The sequence below is a fragment of the Hyperoodon ampullatus genome, assembly GCF_949752795.1.
Source record: "Hyperoodon ampullatus genome assembly, chromosome: 5".
NCBI classification, from domain to species: Eukaryota; Metazoa; Chordata; class Mammalia; order Artiodactyla; family Ziphiidae; genus Hyperoodon; species Hyperoodon ampullatus.
Genome location: NC_136918.1, coordinates 91,939,299 through 91,955,775, shown reverse-complemented (window position 1 = coordinate 91,955,775; position 16,477 = coordinate 91,939,299). Strand labels below are relative to the sequence as shown.

The following is a 16,477-nucleotide window of genomic DNA, read 5'->3' as shown; positions in this document are numbered from 1 at the left end:
AAATCTGCAGTTTCTGCTGAGGGAGTCCCAGCCCTAATGGAGGCTTCTGTCCAATATATTTCTAAGGAAAATCTCACTGGTTTTTTAGTAAGTCTAGGGAAGGGCGCTAAGCACAAGTTAGATGAGAAAAGATGCAAGATGACATTTCTTGTGAATCAGTTTGCTTATTCCACAAGCTGGGGGAGGGTGTAATTGTTTAGAAACACAGTATTTTTTTATGAAACATTGTGAATTTTAAATATATTTATATTAATATTGTCTGTAGGTCCTTTCCAGTCTCAGAAAAAGAACTTATTCCACAAAATTGTCAGCAAATATAAGCACAAAAAGGAGAAGCCTAATGTTCCGGAAAAAGGTATTGGTGCCTTCCATCCTCCATTAAGATTTCTTGGCCACGTCCATTGTGAATTCATCTTTGAGTGATGCTTCACTGCACTGCCTTTGCCTCTACCTCCCCTCTGCTTGCTTCAACGTCATCCGCTCCTGACGCAGGCACATTCATTGTTTCTAGATTCTGCAGCTAATTGCAAAGAGAGATCTTCTTCACTTGGATTCCTACTGAAATCCCATGTTTGTCTCTATTTTCAGAGTTCCATATGAATCCTAAAGTTGCTTCTTTTTATTTGTATTTGGTGCATTTTCTAATTTAGTCTTCTTGAGCTCTTCTCCACTTATTTTCTTTGACTATGCTTGTTATTTTCATGTTTGGCAGCCTTCATAGCAGGACCACATTTTCCTGCCTCCTGAAATCTTACCAGTTTCGTATTCGTATGAAAGTCCCAAAGTTGCTATACTTTCTCTGACACTTGAGGATTCTTGTCCAGGAGGATTCCACTCCTACATCGTAACCTATCTCTCTTCTTTTTTTCTATTTATATACTTTGTCAGACTCTTCCCACCTCCTTCAGTCACATAACTGTTATTTCCAGAGGGCACTAGAAATATACGCACTCTACCCTCCCTTTACTCTGAGCATCTGTCTCGTTGTTATGATCTGGATAGGCCCTTGAACCTCTTCAGGGCTCCTCTGAAGATTTGTCTCTTCTCACAGGTCAGGCTCCTATTCTTCTTTCACACAGAAGATAAATCCCATCTGGTTCAGTATAGCCATGTGTCCTGGAAGTCAGGCTTTCTCTAGCATCTTCTGCATGTTAGTGTCGTGACTGCCATGAGCCTGATGCCCATTTGCATCCTACTTGCATGGCCAGATGTGGAGCCTTTCGTGTTTCTGGAATGAGGCTTTAAATGCAGCTGTCTTCCATGTGTAGACATATGTGCCTCTGTGTTCCTGTGTGTAACCTTTTACTTAATTTGGGTTTTATTTTCACCTCCACTTTAGCCTCTTAGTTTTGTTTTGTATGTTAATATTTATTCTCTGCTTCCAGTGGAGAAAGATCACTCTTTAGGTAAAATGTCAGCTTTTATCCTTACCTTTTAACCAATCTTCAGGTTATCTTGATTAAAGTCATAGAAATTATCCAACAACATATTTTTAAAAAGGCAAATTTGTTTACTTTTAATGCATTTCCTATATGACCTAATTATTTTAGTTGGCAAATGCAGTTTTGAGACTTAAATAGTTGAAGTAAAATTCTGCTTCATTTGTGTGATAATGCTTTTTATTGAAGTGGTTTTGTGTATTGTCTTATTTTTGTAGTGTATGTGTCTATACTAGGGGTAGAGTTTCACTTTCCTTTTCTGTTGTTGTTTTTTTAGGAAATGGGGATAAATGGTCAAACAAGCAACTCTTCTTGGATGCCATTCACCCTACAGAAGGTAAAAGAAGCAACATTCATTGTATCATTTCAGGTAGTCTGTGCTGGAAATGGCATAAGTTTTGTAGGTTTAAACTGGCATAATTTATATAGGTTTAACTAACGGCATTAGACCTGAGTGTTCATAATTGGGTTATTTTTAATTTTCAAATCAAAACTGATAGATTTTTGATCCTACTAAGGGTCAGGCTGTGTGTCCTGTGGAGTTTAATTTGTGAAAGGGGGATTTGTAAGCTTTGAACCACAATAACCAGAAATTAGAGGTTTTCATAACTGAAAATATTCAGTATTGCAGCTCACGTTGCAGGCGGGTGCTCATGGGGAGTCAGATAGGGCAGCATGGGGCTCTCCCGGTTTGCTGGACGTGGGTGCCCTGCAGACATGGTTCCTGACCTGAACTTCCTTCCTAGCCCACCTCCCACTTCCCCTAACTGTGATCAAGTGGAATGTCCCTGAGGCTTATGGTAGCCAAAGAAAAGTCCCATGTTGACTGGTATGATGTTATAGGTACAGATTTTATTTCAAAATTTCCCACCGTCGTATTTATTTGTGACTTTAATTCTTAAATATTGAACCCTTAGGTGAATGCTGACTTCGTGGTGGTAAGGAGCCATCCTTCCATTCTTCCCACTGATGCTCTCTTTTCCGTTTAGATATTTTAGAAGAGCTGAACATTTTTGTAGTGCTTAATGAGGAGTCACTTCATTTGAAAACTAGAAGGGACCGTCGTAATCATCGTTTGATTTATTACCCCTTTGATTTACTTATGGGGAACTTGATGAACGAGTCCATTCTCTTGATTTCCAAATGTACTCTCATTTCTTTGTTAAAAGGAGAAAAAAATTAAAATGCACATGTGGCCTAAGTCATTTATAAAAAAATACTCATGTTTTAAAGATGTTTGTGAAAAATATTCAAATTTGAGTTCATTATAAACCTGAACTTCTGTTGTTTGGTAGGCACAGTTCACATGAGTAGCATGTCTGCTTTTGTGTCGTTTTGCTTTTATAGAAAATGCCAGCAGTACATCCTTTTCTGGCTTGTTACTTCACATTTACAACCTCTATGGAGTATCATTTCTGCACTTTGCTGGCAAAACAAAATATGAATTGTTGTGCTGCTCTCAGCGTTAAATCCTAACATCCCCAAATTGACATACATTCACACTTGTGTATTTTAAAAATAAATGTAAGGCACTGATGAACTATTAGAGGAATCTAAAAGAGGCGTTTAAGACAATGTTACTCTTTTCTTAAAATGGTACTGTTCTAAATATTTTGGTTTTAAACAATGAAAACCCTACTTCATATAAAAGGAGGTATCATAGCATGTGCCAGGGTGGTATCAAGGGTGAAGTAAGTAGGAATTAGGGGACCTGGGTGCTAGTCTTAGATCTGCCACTAATTAGCAGTTTTCAATAGGACAGACCATTTAACCTTATTAGGATTCACTGTCCACATTTGTACTCTGTTGTAAGATATGTGTGTTTAGGGGTGGAGTGAATGAGAAGGCATAGTAATACATGATCTATACATTTCATTTCCCTTCTAACACCTGATGATTTTATTACTGTGATATCTTGAGGGGGTGGTGTGATACTAAAAATACCATATTCTGAAGCCCTAATTTTCTGTCCTTTGGAGGGCAGAAAAGCAAATCAATTTTGAGTCTTCTAGGCAGTCCGAAGGGTTTAGTTGGAAATATTTATTATTGTTGATGTTTTTAAATTATATTTACTATTAATGTATATGGAACAAAACTGTGGAGAACATGCACTGAAAATTGCATGTCCTTTAGTGTAGAATCAAATTCATTTTACATGGCCAGAAAGAAAGGAATCAATTTGAGGGTTGGAAGTTAACCAGTAACTTAAAGTGACTTTTTTTGTTATTTATTTTTATAACATCCCCTACATTTACTTGTTCAGGTGGTGACTATGTGCTTTGTGAATTATCTAGGCCCTTTACTCCATCCTCTTTCTCACCTATGTCCGTATCATTGCTTATTAAAACTTTACCTTGGATATTATAAATATATAAGGGCAGAAAAATGAAACCATAATCAGGACAGTTAGCATGTGTAGGCTATCCTGGGCAAAGGTTAGGCAGGAGTTGTTTGGAGCTGATGTCTATAAATGAAATATTGACTCAACTGAGGCTTCACAGCTGTTAGCCATTCCTGGCTTCTGTTAAAGTGGATGACTTAAAGTTCACTATCCTTTCTTTACACCACCCTGAGTATAATTGGCTTTGAATTTTTTTTCCCCAAGATATTAGAAATTTTCAGGTGTTTAGTAATCACATCTGAGGTTTAAATGCTATGCTTATAATCTATTTTAAGCATTCTCCCCATGCTTTTAAAATTCAAAATCGCTAAACCACTTCTTGAAATTTTTGCAGATCATAAAAAAAAGATTGCCTATAGGCTAGAGTTAAAGTTTTCAGATAAACCAAAATGACCTCCCTCTGCCACTGTGTTTATCTTTCCACCAACTTATGGTGTCATATGTTCATGCTTAAGGTAGAGGTTTCTAATTGTAGTAATAATGATGGTGATGATTACTATATTGCTTTATGTTTCCAGAGGGCTTTCACATATACTTTTTGTGAAAACTAATCGTAACAGCAGCTCCAGTCAATTTAAGGAGACCTTATCAGCCCCAAATACATGATAAGGAATTGAAGCCTGACCAATGTAAGCAGGAAGGGAAGAAACCAACACTAAAGTACACTGGCCACTGCAGTTTTGATTTTTCAGGTGTTTCTGGATAGCCCTCATTTGTTGAAATTATAAATGCTGTCTTACAAGAAAAAAAAAAAAACCTAACCCTCAAACTAGGTATCTCTAAAAGATTAGTTTCTTTGCAATACATAAATCTAATTACAGGGGAGAAAAATCTGGTTTTCTAGTTAGATTTTGAAATATGATCCACACACTCAGGCTAACTTGATCTCTTTTCCTGAGTTCAAAATAGTTGCTTTATAATTTCAGCAAGGTCCCCAGGATCTAGGGTAAGGCTCATTCATTTGATTCCTGTGTTCCATTCAGCAGTTAACTGCATTTTCAGCTCATGGGAGACTAACCCATGGCAATGAGATTCCAGACTTGGCTATAATAATTTCAGTGCAAGTTTGACTCCTGTAGTTGGCATGTGAATTCATGACTCTGGAGCACTTTAGCGGCCTCCTGGAGTATAGTACAAGCACAGTGTTGCTTTCCCAAAAAACTTACTCTACATTTTGGGAGCAGAGTTTGGAAAACAAGATAGTCTCTGATTGCCACATTCCTAATGTTGCTCCGGGAATCAGCTCACATGATCACCCTCACATGATATGCTCCAAGTATGTTGTGATGATTGTGGAAGCCCTGTGGACTTGTTTGGTGGTGCTTGGGTAGGTTTGTGTGTTCAATTACAAGCCCAAAGAGAAATGACTGATTTGTTTTTAGAGGACAAAACCTTTCTTTTCTCACATTTCCATTAGTTTGGCAGGGAGGGCAAAAAAGGAGCTGCCTTGCTGTCTTGGTATACAGCTTTGGGCTCTTTCTCTGAGTTTTTTTCATTTCCTGTCCCTCACCCCTGTTGGCCTGAAACTAATAGACTGCCAGTTATTTCTCCAGCAAAGATGGGTTTATGTTGGATCAGCAGAGAATATAAATTTGAGGTGTACAACCATGGTATGCAAGTCCTCACACGTCAAGGGAAGGAGAATTTTATAGGCAGGAAAGAAGTAGGTAAGGCTGTGGTAAATCAAGTCCATGGCTTTTCATTGGCTGAGTCCTTGCCGGGAAAGAAGAGAGGAGTCTTTGTTTTTCTGTTGGGCTCTGCTGTCATCACAGGGCATGAGAGCTCCCCCTTCTGGTCTCCTGACTCTATTTAATTGAGGTTTCTGTTTATTAATTTTTTGCACCACTAAGCCTTCGTTTGGATCTTGCAGGTTGATGGGGAGGACAGTGGATGCAAATCTGAATAAATTGTGTCCCAATAGACCACAATTTCTACATATGGTTAGGGTCCCTATCTGAGATCCTTTTGACAAGCTAGTCTGGAGAGGATGATAAAAGAAGTTTCTCTTTGCTAATGTTGCTGGACTCAGATCTGCTGTTCTGTCCCAGACAATTATAGTTGACCCTTGAACAAAGTGAGGGTTAAGGGTACACCCTCCCCCTTCACCCCCTTGGTCAAAAATTCATGTCTAACTTTACAGCTGGCCCTCCAGGCCCTCCATATCAGAGGTCTGCATCTGCAGATTTAACCAATTGTGGATTGTGTAGTACCATGGTATGTATTTCTTTAAAAAGATCCACTTATAAGTGGAGCCACACAGTTCAAACTTGTGTTGTTCAAGGGTCAACTGTACTTCTTTGACTTAGCCTTACCTGCCTTCCCCAATTCTTCTCTCCTAGGAGAGGGTTCTCCCTGAGCACTGACCCTGAAGACTGTCATCCGTCTAGGCCGCCAGAAAGACAGGATGTTCTAGGGGTCACCCATGGGTCAAAGCATGGGGTAGACTCACTCTAACCTTCTCTTCTTAACTCCAGCAAGACCACATTACGTGCGTTTCTCAAATGTGGATGATCTATAGGCCCTGTGGTTACTTCTTGATCTGACAGTAGGTTTAGAGAAGACAACATATAGAAGGGTTGCATTGCCTCCTTTCCAGTGATTTATGAGAACTTCCAGTGCATTCTCCTTTTTTGCCTCTTTCACTTGGTCTGCAGCCTGATTCACTCAGTACCTCCCAGCCTCCAGACCTCTGGGACTCGAGGATCACTTGTATCTATTGGCCGCCCTGCCTTTGACCCCGTGGCTCCTTGTCTGCTGGTTTCTGAGCTTCCCCTAGTCTCAGTCTGCCTTAAGGCCTGATTCACCTTCCATTTGCAGTCCCTTTGCATCCATCCCCTTGGCTTCGTATTGTGTTTTTATCAATTCATCTGGAACACATAGGAAAATGAGTAACCCCTGAAAAGAAATTAAAACATCTGATGGCTCACCAAAAACAAAAACCTAACAGTCCTAGTGAAGGGAATACTCTTCCACAGCCTTGAGACTCTGAAGCTGGCTGTAGAAAACACTGGCCAGGACACTGATTCTAGGCTGTGTGGCAAAATGAAAAGAATTTTAGGGCTGGATGGCTCCTTTAGAGCTAATCTCGTCCAGCTTCCTTCTGTACATGAAGAAACTGAGACCCCTGGTCCCACAGTTAGTAAATTAAAAAGTCAAGAGTAGAACCTAGGTCTCTCTCTGACTATGTTATTTCCATTACCCCTGGTCTTGTAGAAACCTGGTCATCTTTCCCAGCCCTCTTAGCCCTTTTCTGGTGTCCATGCCTTTTCTTTGACCTCCTTGGTTTTTCTTTCCATAAGCAGTAATTTGAATGTAATACATTTGGAATCCTGCTGTACCCTTATCTCCACAAGTTCTGGATTTTTCTGGGAAGAGGTTCTTGCTTTTTCTGGAAGATTCATCTGTGATTCAGTGATCATACTGGAGAGATCACAAGTTTCCCCCTGTAATCAGAAGGGACAACTGATAGGCCTGGATAAGAAACTAGAATTTTGAAGCTTGTGAATATCCAGTAGAGGTTGCTGTAAACTTAGACTTTGGCCTCTTTGTATAGGAGGCTTTGAACTTCAGGGCTAATGCAGAGTCATGAAACTCCTTTGGAGTGTTTCTAACCAAATTATCTTTTCACTTTGCTGGTAGCTTTTATTGAAGTTTAAGTGTAAAAAAATTTTTTTTTAATGCATATGTACTACCACTGGCCTATGTTAACTATCAAAGTATAAATAATTAAGACTGTTTCACCTGGGTATAGACCTACAACTTGAAAGGAGCCTTTTTCCTAATTTTTGATTTCTTGCTTGAAAAAAGGTGTTTGGGAGCATTGCCAAATAGTTTTTGGGTTTTTTTTAAGTAACTGTTATCTTAAGCCTGTCCACACACAGCCATCTATTATGCAATAATATGGTAAGGCCACGCCACAAATCATGGTATGATTTCTGCTTTACATCCTTTCTCTTGATGTAATTGAAATTATTTCCCACTTGTTTTGGAATAGGAAGCCTGGAATCAAGTGCTTGAGGGCAAAGATGTTACTAATTTATAGCCTCCTTTCTCAAGGATGTACCTAAACCCATTAGGGAGCTATATTAAAATTTTTAAATGAAACCTATGTAAGTGTTTATACCAATAAGTGCATTTTTTCACACCCTGAATTGTTCTTACTCTGTTCCTTTTATTTTAGCTTTTTTTGTCTTCCTACTTTACATATATTGTCTTATTTCCAGTGTCTACCTTCGTATCCACCTTCTTATGAGCACCACCTGGTATCCTCCAGGTTCAGTTTGCACAGAGTTTGTCATGTCAAACAAACATGACAGTGTGATTTCCTGAACCACACTCCCCCTTTTCTTTATCAAAAACAATTTCTATGCCTGTCTTAAGAGATTGGATAGTTAAAAAATGGAAAGATGCCTCTTTCTCCTGCCCCAAAGCCCTTAGGTCACTGGAATAAAAACAGTCCCAATGAGGAAATGACTACAAATATATACTCCTAAATGCTTGTTGTACTCACATCTGCATATTCTTGTCTTAATTTAAATTAAGGGGGGAGGGGGAGAGATGAACTCCTAAGGAAATGAGTAAGAAGAGACACAGCATTCCCAGCCCGTTTGAACTGGAAGCAAAGTCTTTGGTGGCAAGTATGTTCCTTACTCTTGACACAGTGACTAATAGGGTACAAGTGTGTGCTATTAAATGATTTGCTGGTGTTACAGTTAAAATTAGAGTACATAGAACTAACCTTTCGGGGTGTCCTGCTGACATATGGTACTTTATGAAATTATCTCCCTAAAGCACATTCACCTGGTCCTAGAATTCAGCCGATGGGAGAGAGTTTCCATAGGGGCTGGCTTCACCAGTGTTTGCCAGGTCCTTACTGAGTACTCAGTGTGCATAAAAGAAAGTTTCTTTTCTCATCAGTCCAACCTGGAGGTTGAAAGCAAGTGTCCCAATGATAACTTAAATTTAAGAAGCACATACTTAATCTCAGTATCCTCAGAAGAAGAGAAACTTTTTTTTATCATCCTCTCCAGACTAGCTGGTCAAAAGGATCTCAGATAGGGACCCTGACCACATGTAGAAATTGTGGTCTATTGGGACACAGTTTATTCAGATTTGCATACACTGTCCTCCCCACCAACCTGCAAGATCCAAACACTTAGAAAATGTTACTCCAATGGCCTCTTAGTTAAGTATTCTATTAAAAGATAGAGAGGGCATCCTATCCCTCTGTACTTAATTTATCAAAGCACATATTTAAAGAAATATTTGTTTCAAATTATAGTCAGTATTTCTTTTTTCCATCAATACTCTGAAAACTCTAAATGTAAGTTCTTGTTCAGATAAGTCAGACATTTAGAAATGTTTCCTTCCCAGAGCAACGTTGGTGCCTTGTATTTTTGTGGGTAACGTTATATGGTTTGTCTTTTTCAGCCATATTTTCAGAAGACAAAAACACCACGGAGCCTGCTTATAAGGTTAAAAATGCCCCATCCACTCCCAACACTCCAGAGCCAACAACAGCGCAAGAACCCTTGGTGGGCAGTCAAAAGAGAAAAGCAAGGAAAACCAAGATCACACACCTTGTCAGGACAGCAGATGGCCGGGTATCACCAGCAGGAGGTACTTTGGGTAAGACAAGGAAGCCTTAGACAGAGATGACCAGAGCAAGCGGGTGACCATCAGGGCCACAGTGGCCAGAAAATGACTATAATCCAACTGTGGGTCCTCACTGAAAAATGGGTCTGTCTGTCAGTCTGGTCACAGTAACATTTTCTCTCTCTGGATCTCCTTGAGAACTGGTTTCCTACAGCGTTCTAAGCATACATGTTTTAGTCCATGTTTTAAAACCATAGCTCTTTTCCCAAGAGCATATCTGGAATTCCTAGGAAGGAAAGGTAGTTTTTAGGACTGTCAGCTACCTTCTCTTTCTCAGCATGCACAAAAACAGTCTTAAGTAAATTCCCAAAGATCCGAGACTTTTAAAAATACTGGATGAGTCTTTGTCCCTGGCTCACTTTTTTTTTGGGGGGGGGGGCGGGGTACGCAGGCCTCTCACTGCTGTGGCCTCTCCCGTTGCTGAGCACAGGCTCCGGACGCACAGGCTCAGTGGCTATGGCTCACGGACCCAGCTGCTCCCCTGGCTCACTTTTTAAGTCATTACAAGCCAGATCATCAGGTGTTTAAACCAATGAATTAAGAAAGCTGAGAAAGAAAGCCTCCAGCAGTTCCTATACAGTTGATTCAGACCACTAAGGGAGCCTGAGAATGCTTCTGGATTTCTTGATTCTCTGGGCTAATCCTTAACCAAATATTAACTTACAGTGAATTTCTCCATTTCAGTCTTGGCCTGTGGTCTGTTTACTGTTCCTGGTGGCCTCTGTGGAATTGCCTGAGGGGCCCGGCTTAAGCGAGTGACACTGAGCATCCCCCCCTCATGTCTAGGGGTGGTACACCAACTAAGCATTAGTGGGCTTAGCTGCTGCCTTTCTACCTTTCAGTGCCTCTAGCATCTCATTCTATCAGCCCTGAAGGAGGTGTTCCCCTCCCCTTACCCTAACCCAGTTTCCAGAAAAAGGTCAAGGGTCCATAATGACTTCTATAAACAGCAAGAAAAAATGTTTAAATGAATGCTTTTTGAGAATATTTATAAATAACTGATTTAGGTTAATCTAGTTGGTAGACTTATTGTATGCTGAGATAGAAGTCATTTAGTGAATGTTGTGCACTTGTGTTTTACGTATGTAGATTGTTAAACCTTAAAGTATATTAAAGACCCCCAATTTTACTGTCATATACGAAGTGAAACTCAAAGAGGTGGAATTTTGTTTCATAACACATCGAACCACTAAGTAGGATGAGGACTAGAATCTAGTTTTCATGATATTTAGTCCAGCAGGCTCCTCTCTCCTTCCCTTTCCACTCTGGATTCTGCTCTGTGATTTTCACGTTGTATAAATTGTTATAGCCTCATTTTTGCTTGTAGGAAGAGTGAAAGATTTTAGAAAATATTCCCTTTTATGTAGAAAAGCACATAGCACTTCATGTTCTAATATATGACATTTACAGCCTTTATCAATTACTTTCTGTTGTTAAAATGTTTTATTATAAAAACCATGGTAAAGATTACTCCTCTTCCTCTCTAATGGCTGTATAAAGTGTACTTATTTCCAACAAATGTATTGGCGTAGCATTTCAGCCACCTCTTCATAAATACCAGAGGGCCCTTTGCTTCCTTTCAGTAGGTCTTCAGAACAAAAATAACAGTTTAGGGTCTCATTGGAACTGATAAATCTCATTGGGATTAGTTTAGGCCACCCTAAGTGTTGGTAACACAGCATACTGAATGCCCAAGGTGCATAGTAGGGCATGCTGTGGCTTCATCAGGAATGTTTGGTCAGTTGAGTTTTTAAGGGCCATTTTACAGCATCCACTGGCCCCTCTGCAGAAGTCCCCTGGGTTTTATTTTGGCCACGGTCCATTTTTCCCTCTTTCTCTAAGATTGACCTATTCTTTTTTCTTGGATAAAACACAGCTCCTCCGCTCAGCTTCAGGGCATGGTGCTTCCCGTGGTTGCAGTTGAGCTTAATAAAAGAGTTTTATTCCCATGGAAGAAGAGATTCTGTAAAAGTCTTAATATTCGGTGGATGACAGGAGTGAATAGTAAAGCCTATTAGCTCATTTCACATTGACTGACACTGAGTCTTCTCTGTGTCCCTTCTCTGGGGAGGATAGAGCGATCCCTCTCGTGATGAATTTATTTCCCTTTCGTTACAGATGACAAACCAAAGGAACAACTGCAGAGGAGTCTTGCTAAGGTGACCGAGACAGGCTGCAATGACGAATGCTCACACAACCGAGAGGCCACGGAGACGCGGAGCAGCACCCCGGAGATGCCAGCCGTGTCTGCGTTCTTCAGCCTCGCTGCGCTGGCCGAAGTGGCCGCCATGGAAAATGTGCATAGGTTAGCAGTGGGCAACCTCGCTGCCCTGGGTTCTGGGGATCCTGTTCAACTTCACCCCCTTTCACGGAACATGGGTGGAGACAGTGATATGGAAGCCCAAATCATCCTTTCTGATGTGATTTGTGATATTTTTCACAATGATTGGGGTTCGGGAGACTTTTGTTTATGAGGTGTTAACAAAAGTATATATACTATTTAGCAGTGTGGGAAAATATAAGGGAGTATTGCCCACCAGGTATTTTACTTTGAACGTAGTATTATTCTGTGATTAAGCTTCATTTCTGAAAAAGCCTGAGAGAGCAGAGAAGCAATATTATCTAATCATTAAAGCTTTAGTGTCAGGTCTCAGACCTGAGTTAGAGTCCTACCTCTGTCACCTGAAAACTGTAAGGCCTTGAGCAAGATCATTCACTTCTCTATCCTCTGTTTTTTCTTTTATACTATGGCTGTAAGTGGTTCTCATTTCATAGAGATGTTATATAGAATAAATCTAGTGTCCCAGTACTGGCACATGGTAACACCCCCATTGAGGATGGCGTTGGTGGTACTAGCGGAAGAAAACAGTGTGGTTCAGGAAAAAGAGCATCTCAGCATCTGACTCATGGAAGGCAGAAGGCCTGGATTTTTCTTCAGCTCTCTGTGTTTGTTAAAAAGTCATTTATTTCTCTGGGCCTCAGTTTTCTCATCTTCTGTTTAGCATAACAATATCCCCAAAGAATCACAAAGTTGTAAGGCTCAGATGAGACCAGATATGAAAGCCTTTTGAACTCAGTGAAGTCCCACAGAAAGTATATTAAGTTCTAAGTATATAATTGGGTGTTCTGCTACTTAATGGATCCTTTGGGAAGATAAAAAAGCCTTTTGTAAATTCAGGTATTTCTTGTTTTTATTCAAAGTGGATTACCCACAGATGAGTTCTTTCTTAGGTTTTCAGTCTTCGGTCCAACAGAGCTTGAAATCTACCCCAACGTGTCTACCCATCTGTCAGGCTCCATTCTCCTTCACATCCAGGTTTGGGAGACCCCAGTGGAAGCTTTGTTTGCCTCTTGCTGTTTACCTGTCATATTACAGTTCTAGTGCTTCCTCACAAAGAGCCTCTAGATTTTTCCAAGAAGTCAAATTCCTTTTCATGTGTACACTGCAAGTGCCTAATAGCAAGTGAACGGTGACAGACATTGTTAAAATCTGTGCAGGTCTCTGAGGGAGATAATGCACAGACACTTCTCCACTCGTGAAGTTTTACAGTCGAGCACAGAGGACAAACTCAGAGCGCATGCAAAAGGAATTAACAACATGCCTGAGTGTTATTAAGCGCCCCCATAAATTGTAGGAATAAGAGGTCATGTAAGAATTCAGAGGGGGGTCATAATCCAGGGCTCAGGAAGGGCCACCACACAGTCACCTTTGCTGCTGCCAGCGTCCCCTTCTGAGCACGACTGGTGACACCTCTGCTCTGTTAACCAGCCGCCTCCGCCCCCGTGACTTCCAGTTGCAGCAGCAGAGAGCGGCAGCAAGCCTTTCCACTGTCACCACCACCTTCCTCTCTGTCCTGCGGTCATGTGGAATCGCTTACTCCCGTCCAGATAAGCCCGCTTCTTCCCTTTGTGCGTCCTCCTCTCGGGTGAACAGCCTGTCTGTCTTTTGTCCTCTTCTCTCAGTCTTCCTCCCGAAGTCCTGCACACTCGCTGTGCACACCTCTCTTAGACCAGCTGCCACACTGGGTAGTAGTTACTTGTTGATGCATCTGTCTCCTTCCAGGACGCTTTGAAAGCAAAGCACTGGTTTTATTCTTCATGTACACAGCTTCCTTAGTTCCTATTACACAGTGGACGAATGAACAAATGAATGGGTGAATGAATAAATGAGGTGTTCTTGAGAATGACTGCCTAAGTTAGCTAGCAGCCATAGAAAAAATGGTGTGAGTAAAGGTTCTTTTTTTTTTTTTACACCTCCCATTAGCAAGAAAAAATATTACCTATTAGAATTTTACTATCAACCTAACAAATGGTTAGTGTTCTCACTATCTAGACAGACAGCCTTGGAGAAACCTTAGTTGTAACTTCAGCGGTTAACCTGTTAAAGCAGAGCTCCCAGCCATCCCTCCATCTGCAGGCTTAATGTAATTGTACCTGGGTTGCACATCAATTAATTATTGCTTAGGCATCACCTAGTTCATAATTTAGAGGGTGGTCGACAGAGTTAGGGGTAAACATATATTACCTGCATTCTTACCACAAGAAATCTTAAGATTGGGTTCAGAAACCCAACATAGAAAAGCAGTTTTACAGAATGCAGGAAGTAGGAAATTGGAATTAACCTTTGTTGAGAGCCTGTTTATTTACTAGGAGTTTTATAAGGATGGAAGCTCATTACATTTATTCTTAAAATCAGCTCTGCCAGGTGCGTCTTTTTAGTTCCATTGTAATGATGGTACAGGCGGTTAATTAACTTGCTAAGAGCACACAGCTAAACTTGAGTCAAGATCTGAATCCAAGTCTTTGAACTTCATTGTCTTTGCCTTTGCTCCAGCGTGCCACTTAAGCAGGCATCTGTCATGTCATAGAGATTCATGGGGAATCTCACCTGACCTTCCCCTGGGAGCTGGAACCATCACTTCGCGGCAGCCATATCATGCTCCTACCTCCTTTTCTTTTCCACTGAATAAGCTGGGCTTTCACCCCAATTTCTCTCTCCCTCTTGTTTGCTCCTTTTTTTTTTGCATTGTACTTTTCATCTTTCACTAATTTTTCTTTGTATGTTTCCTTTTCCAATACTTGTTAAAAATTTTTTTCGCTTTTGTAATATTGTTACATATTCAATCTTAAAAGTAAAAAATAGCATTTTAATTTCATCTTTCTTGAACAAAGAGTTGAACATATTGAATAGTTGGTTCTTACAGCATGCCCACATAAATAAACAGATTAATCCAGAGGCTTGATTATAACACGTTTTGTTTTTCTAAATTCCTAGTATCTTAAGCTAAGTGATCATTGGATTCTGAAATCCCCAAATGTAATCCATCTGTATTAATTTTCATTTTTGTTCATCAAGAAAAAGAAAATTGGATATAGTTAGGGAGAGATACAATTTGAATTTTAAAATAGCTCCTTTTATTTCACATAATCTGAAGAAGATACTGTATTGAAACGGTCAAACCAGTGAAAACACTGCTGCTCTATCCCATATTTTCAGCACAGTGCTGTGCACTACAGGCCATCGTAGGCCAGAGCAGTGAGTATGCATTGTTGAGGCTTGGGAAACCTATTAGGAAATGTCAAGGAGGTGCCCAGTCCTATCTTTTTAGAACGAGAAGCTCTATAGAAAGTACCAAGAAATTTTCTTATAACCATGAAGTAAATCGTATTTTTCTTCCTACTCATTAAACAACAAGCTGAATGAAAAATAACTGTTTGATCTACATCTGTTTGATATAGATCCAATCCAAATTATAAGAATTTCCATGAATTTTTTTAAGTCTTGTCTAGAGTTCTTTCTCCATATGTGTTGATTTTGGCCCAAGTTGATTGGATTTTCTCACACACTAAAATTCAGAGTTGGTACTTGCCTTCTTCCCTATGCATTCTCCCTCCATATGCCTTTGAGACTTCTCTTTCGTTAGGGGGGTTTCAGTGTTTTCTTTTCATTCATTTTTTAAGTCACAGTTCACCTCTCTCTGCAGAGGCCATCCCTTTTATTGGCCTTACGTTTTGAAATTGAGCTTATTATTATATATCTCAAGAAATGAGCCTGAAGGTTATCGGTTAGTATAGGAGAGTCTTCTTCCCCTTGGGCAAGTCAAGGAAAGGAATGTGTCATTTTTTAATATAAGTAGATCCAGAGGAAAATTGTCATCCTAGAACCATAGCCCTTGACTGAAAGTTTCCCACTTCCTGGGAATTTCCCCAAATCTGTTGGTGCTTCAGGTTTTGTCTCTACATAATGGAGGTGGTTGTTTGGGGGCAGAATATGTTGTTGAGTTGTATGAGAGGAACTGAGATAAGAAATCCTTAAAAAAGAAAAATAAAGAAGCTTTAAGAATAAAAACAGTTTTAATTAAACGGTATAAGTAGTAAGTCAGTAGTAACTATTAAACAAGATATATTGGAAAGCTTTTGTTGGTCATTCATCATTCTCTCCTGTTTCTGATAATGTACTCTCAAAAAGTGATTTCTCTCTTTTTCTTCCTCTTATTTTACAGAGGTCAGAGATCAACTCCGCTCACCCATGATGGACAGCCAAAAGAAATGCCCCAGGCTCCTGTACTTATTTCTTGCGCTGACCAGTGAATGCCCTTTAATTGTAAAACATTGTGCTTTACCTACTACCCTAGCCTTGTCTTTATTGAGAGATGCTAGTGAGTCCGTGTGGTGGAAAATATAGACTGCAAACAAGTGCTTGTTGCCCTACACGGCCCAGATTCACTTGAAGCAGAAGTTGGCACCCTGGGCCAGTTTGTTCTTTCAGAACCCAGAGTCTTTGAGGGTGATGTTATCTGTCTGATAATGAGCAGAAACGGGATGATCCTAGAGCTTTGCTTTCTATTGAAGGCTTTTGATGGTAATAGGTGGTAACTTGGTAAGAGGCTGCCTTTACTGTAGCTCATCCAGCATCTCTTTTACCAACCAGAGAGTGTGAAACTAGTTTCGTATATTACCTAGTTATTCTTTCAAAACAAAA

At 40.1% G+C, this 16,477-nt stretch overlaps 1 protein-coding gene across 3 annotated transcripts in view; it reads left to right on the top strand.

Moving 5' to 3' along the window:
* The window catches only part of BBX (BBX high mobility group box domain containing), a gene marked incomplete at its 5' end in the record, with an annotated part of 91,924 nt that extends 75,802 nt beyond the window's left edge, over positions 1-16,122 (top strand). Inside the window, 5 exons of one of the 3 annotated variants that reach the window (XM_079704992.1) lie at positions 266-355; positions 1,717-1,776; positions 9,271-9,468; positions 11,614-11,800; positions 15,999-16,122. In XM_079704992.1, the coding sequence (XP_079561118.1) occupies positions 266-355; positions 1,717-1,776; positions 9,271-9,468; positions 11,614-11,800; positions 15,999-16,086 (623 nt within the window). In that variant the 3' untranslated portion in view covers positions 16,087-16,122. The remainder of the gene's footprint in view (positions 1-265; positions 356-1,716; positions 1,777-9,270; positions 9,469-11,613; positions 11,801-15,998) is intronic. The other 2 variants (XM_079704993.1, XM_079704994.1) reach the window with 2 other exon arrangements.
* Between the last annotated feature and the right edge of the window lie 355 nt (positions 16,123-16,477).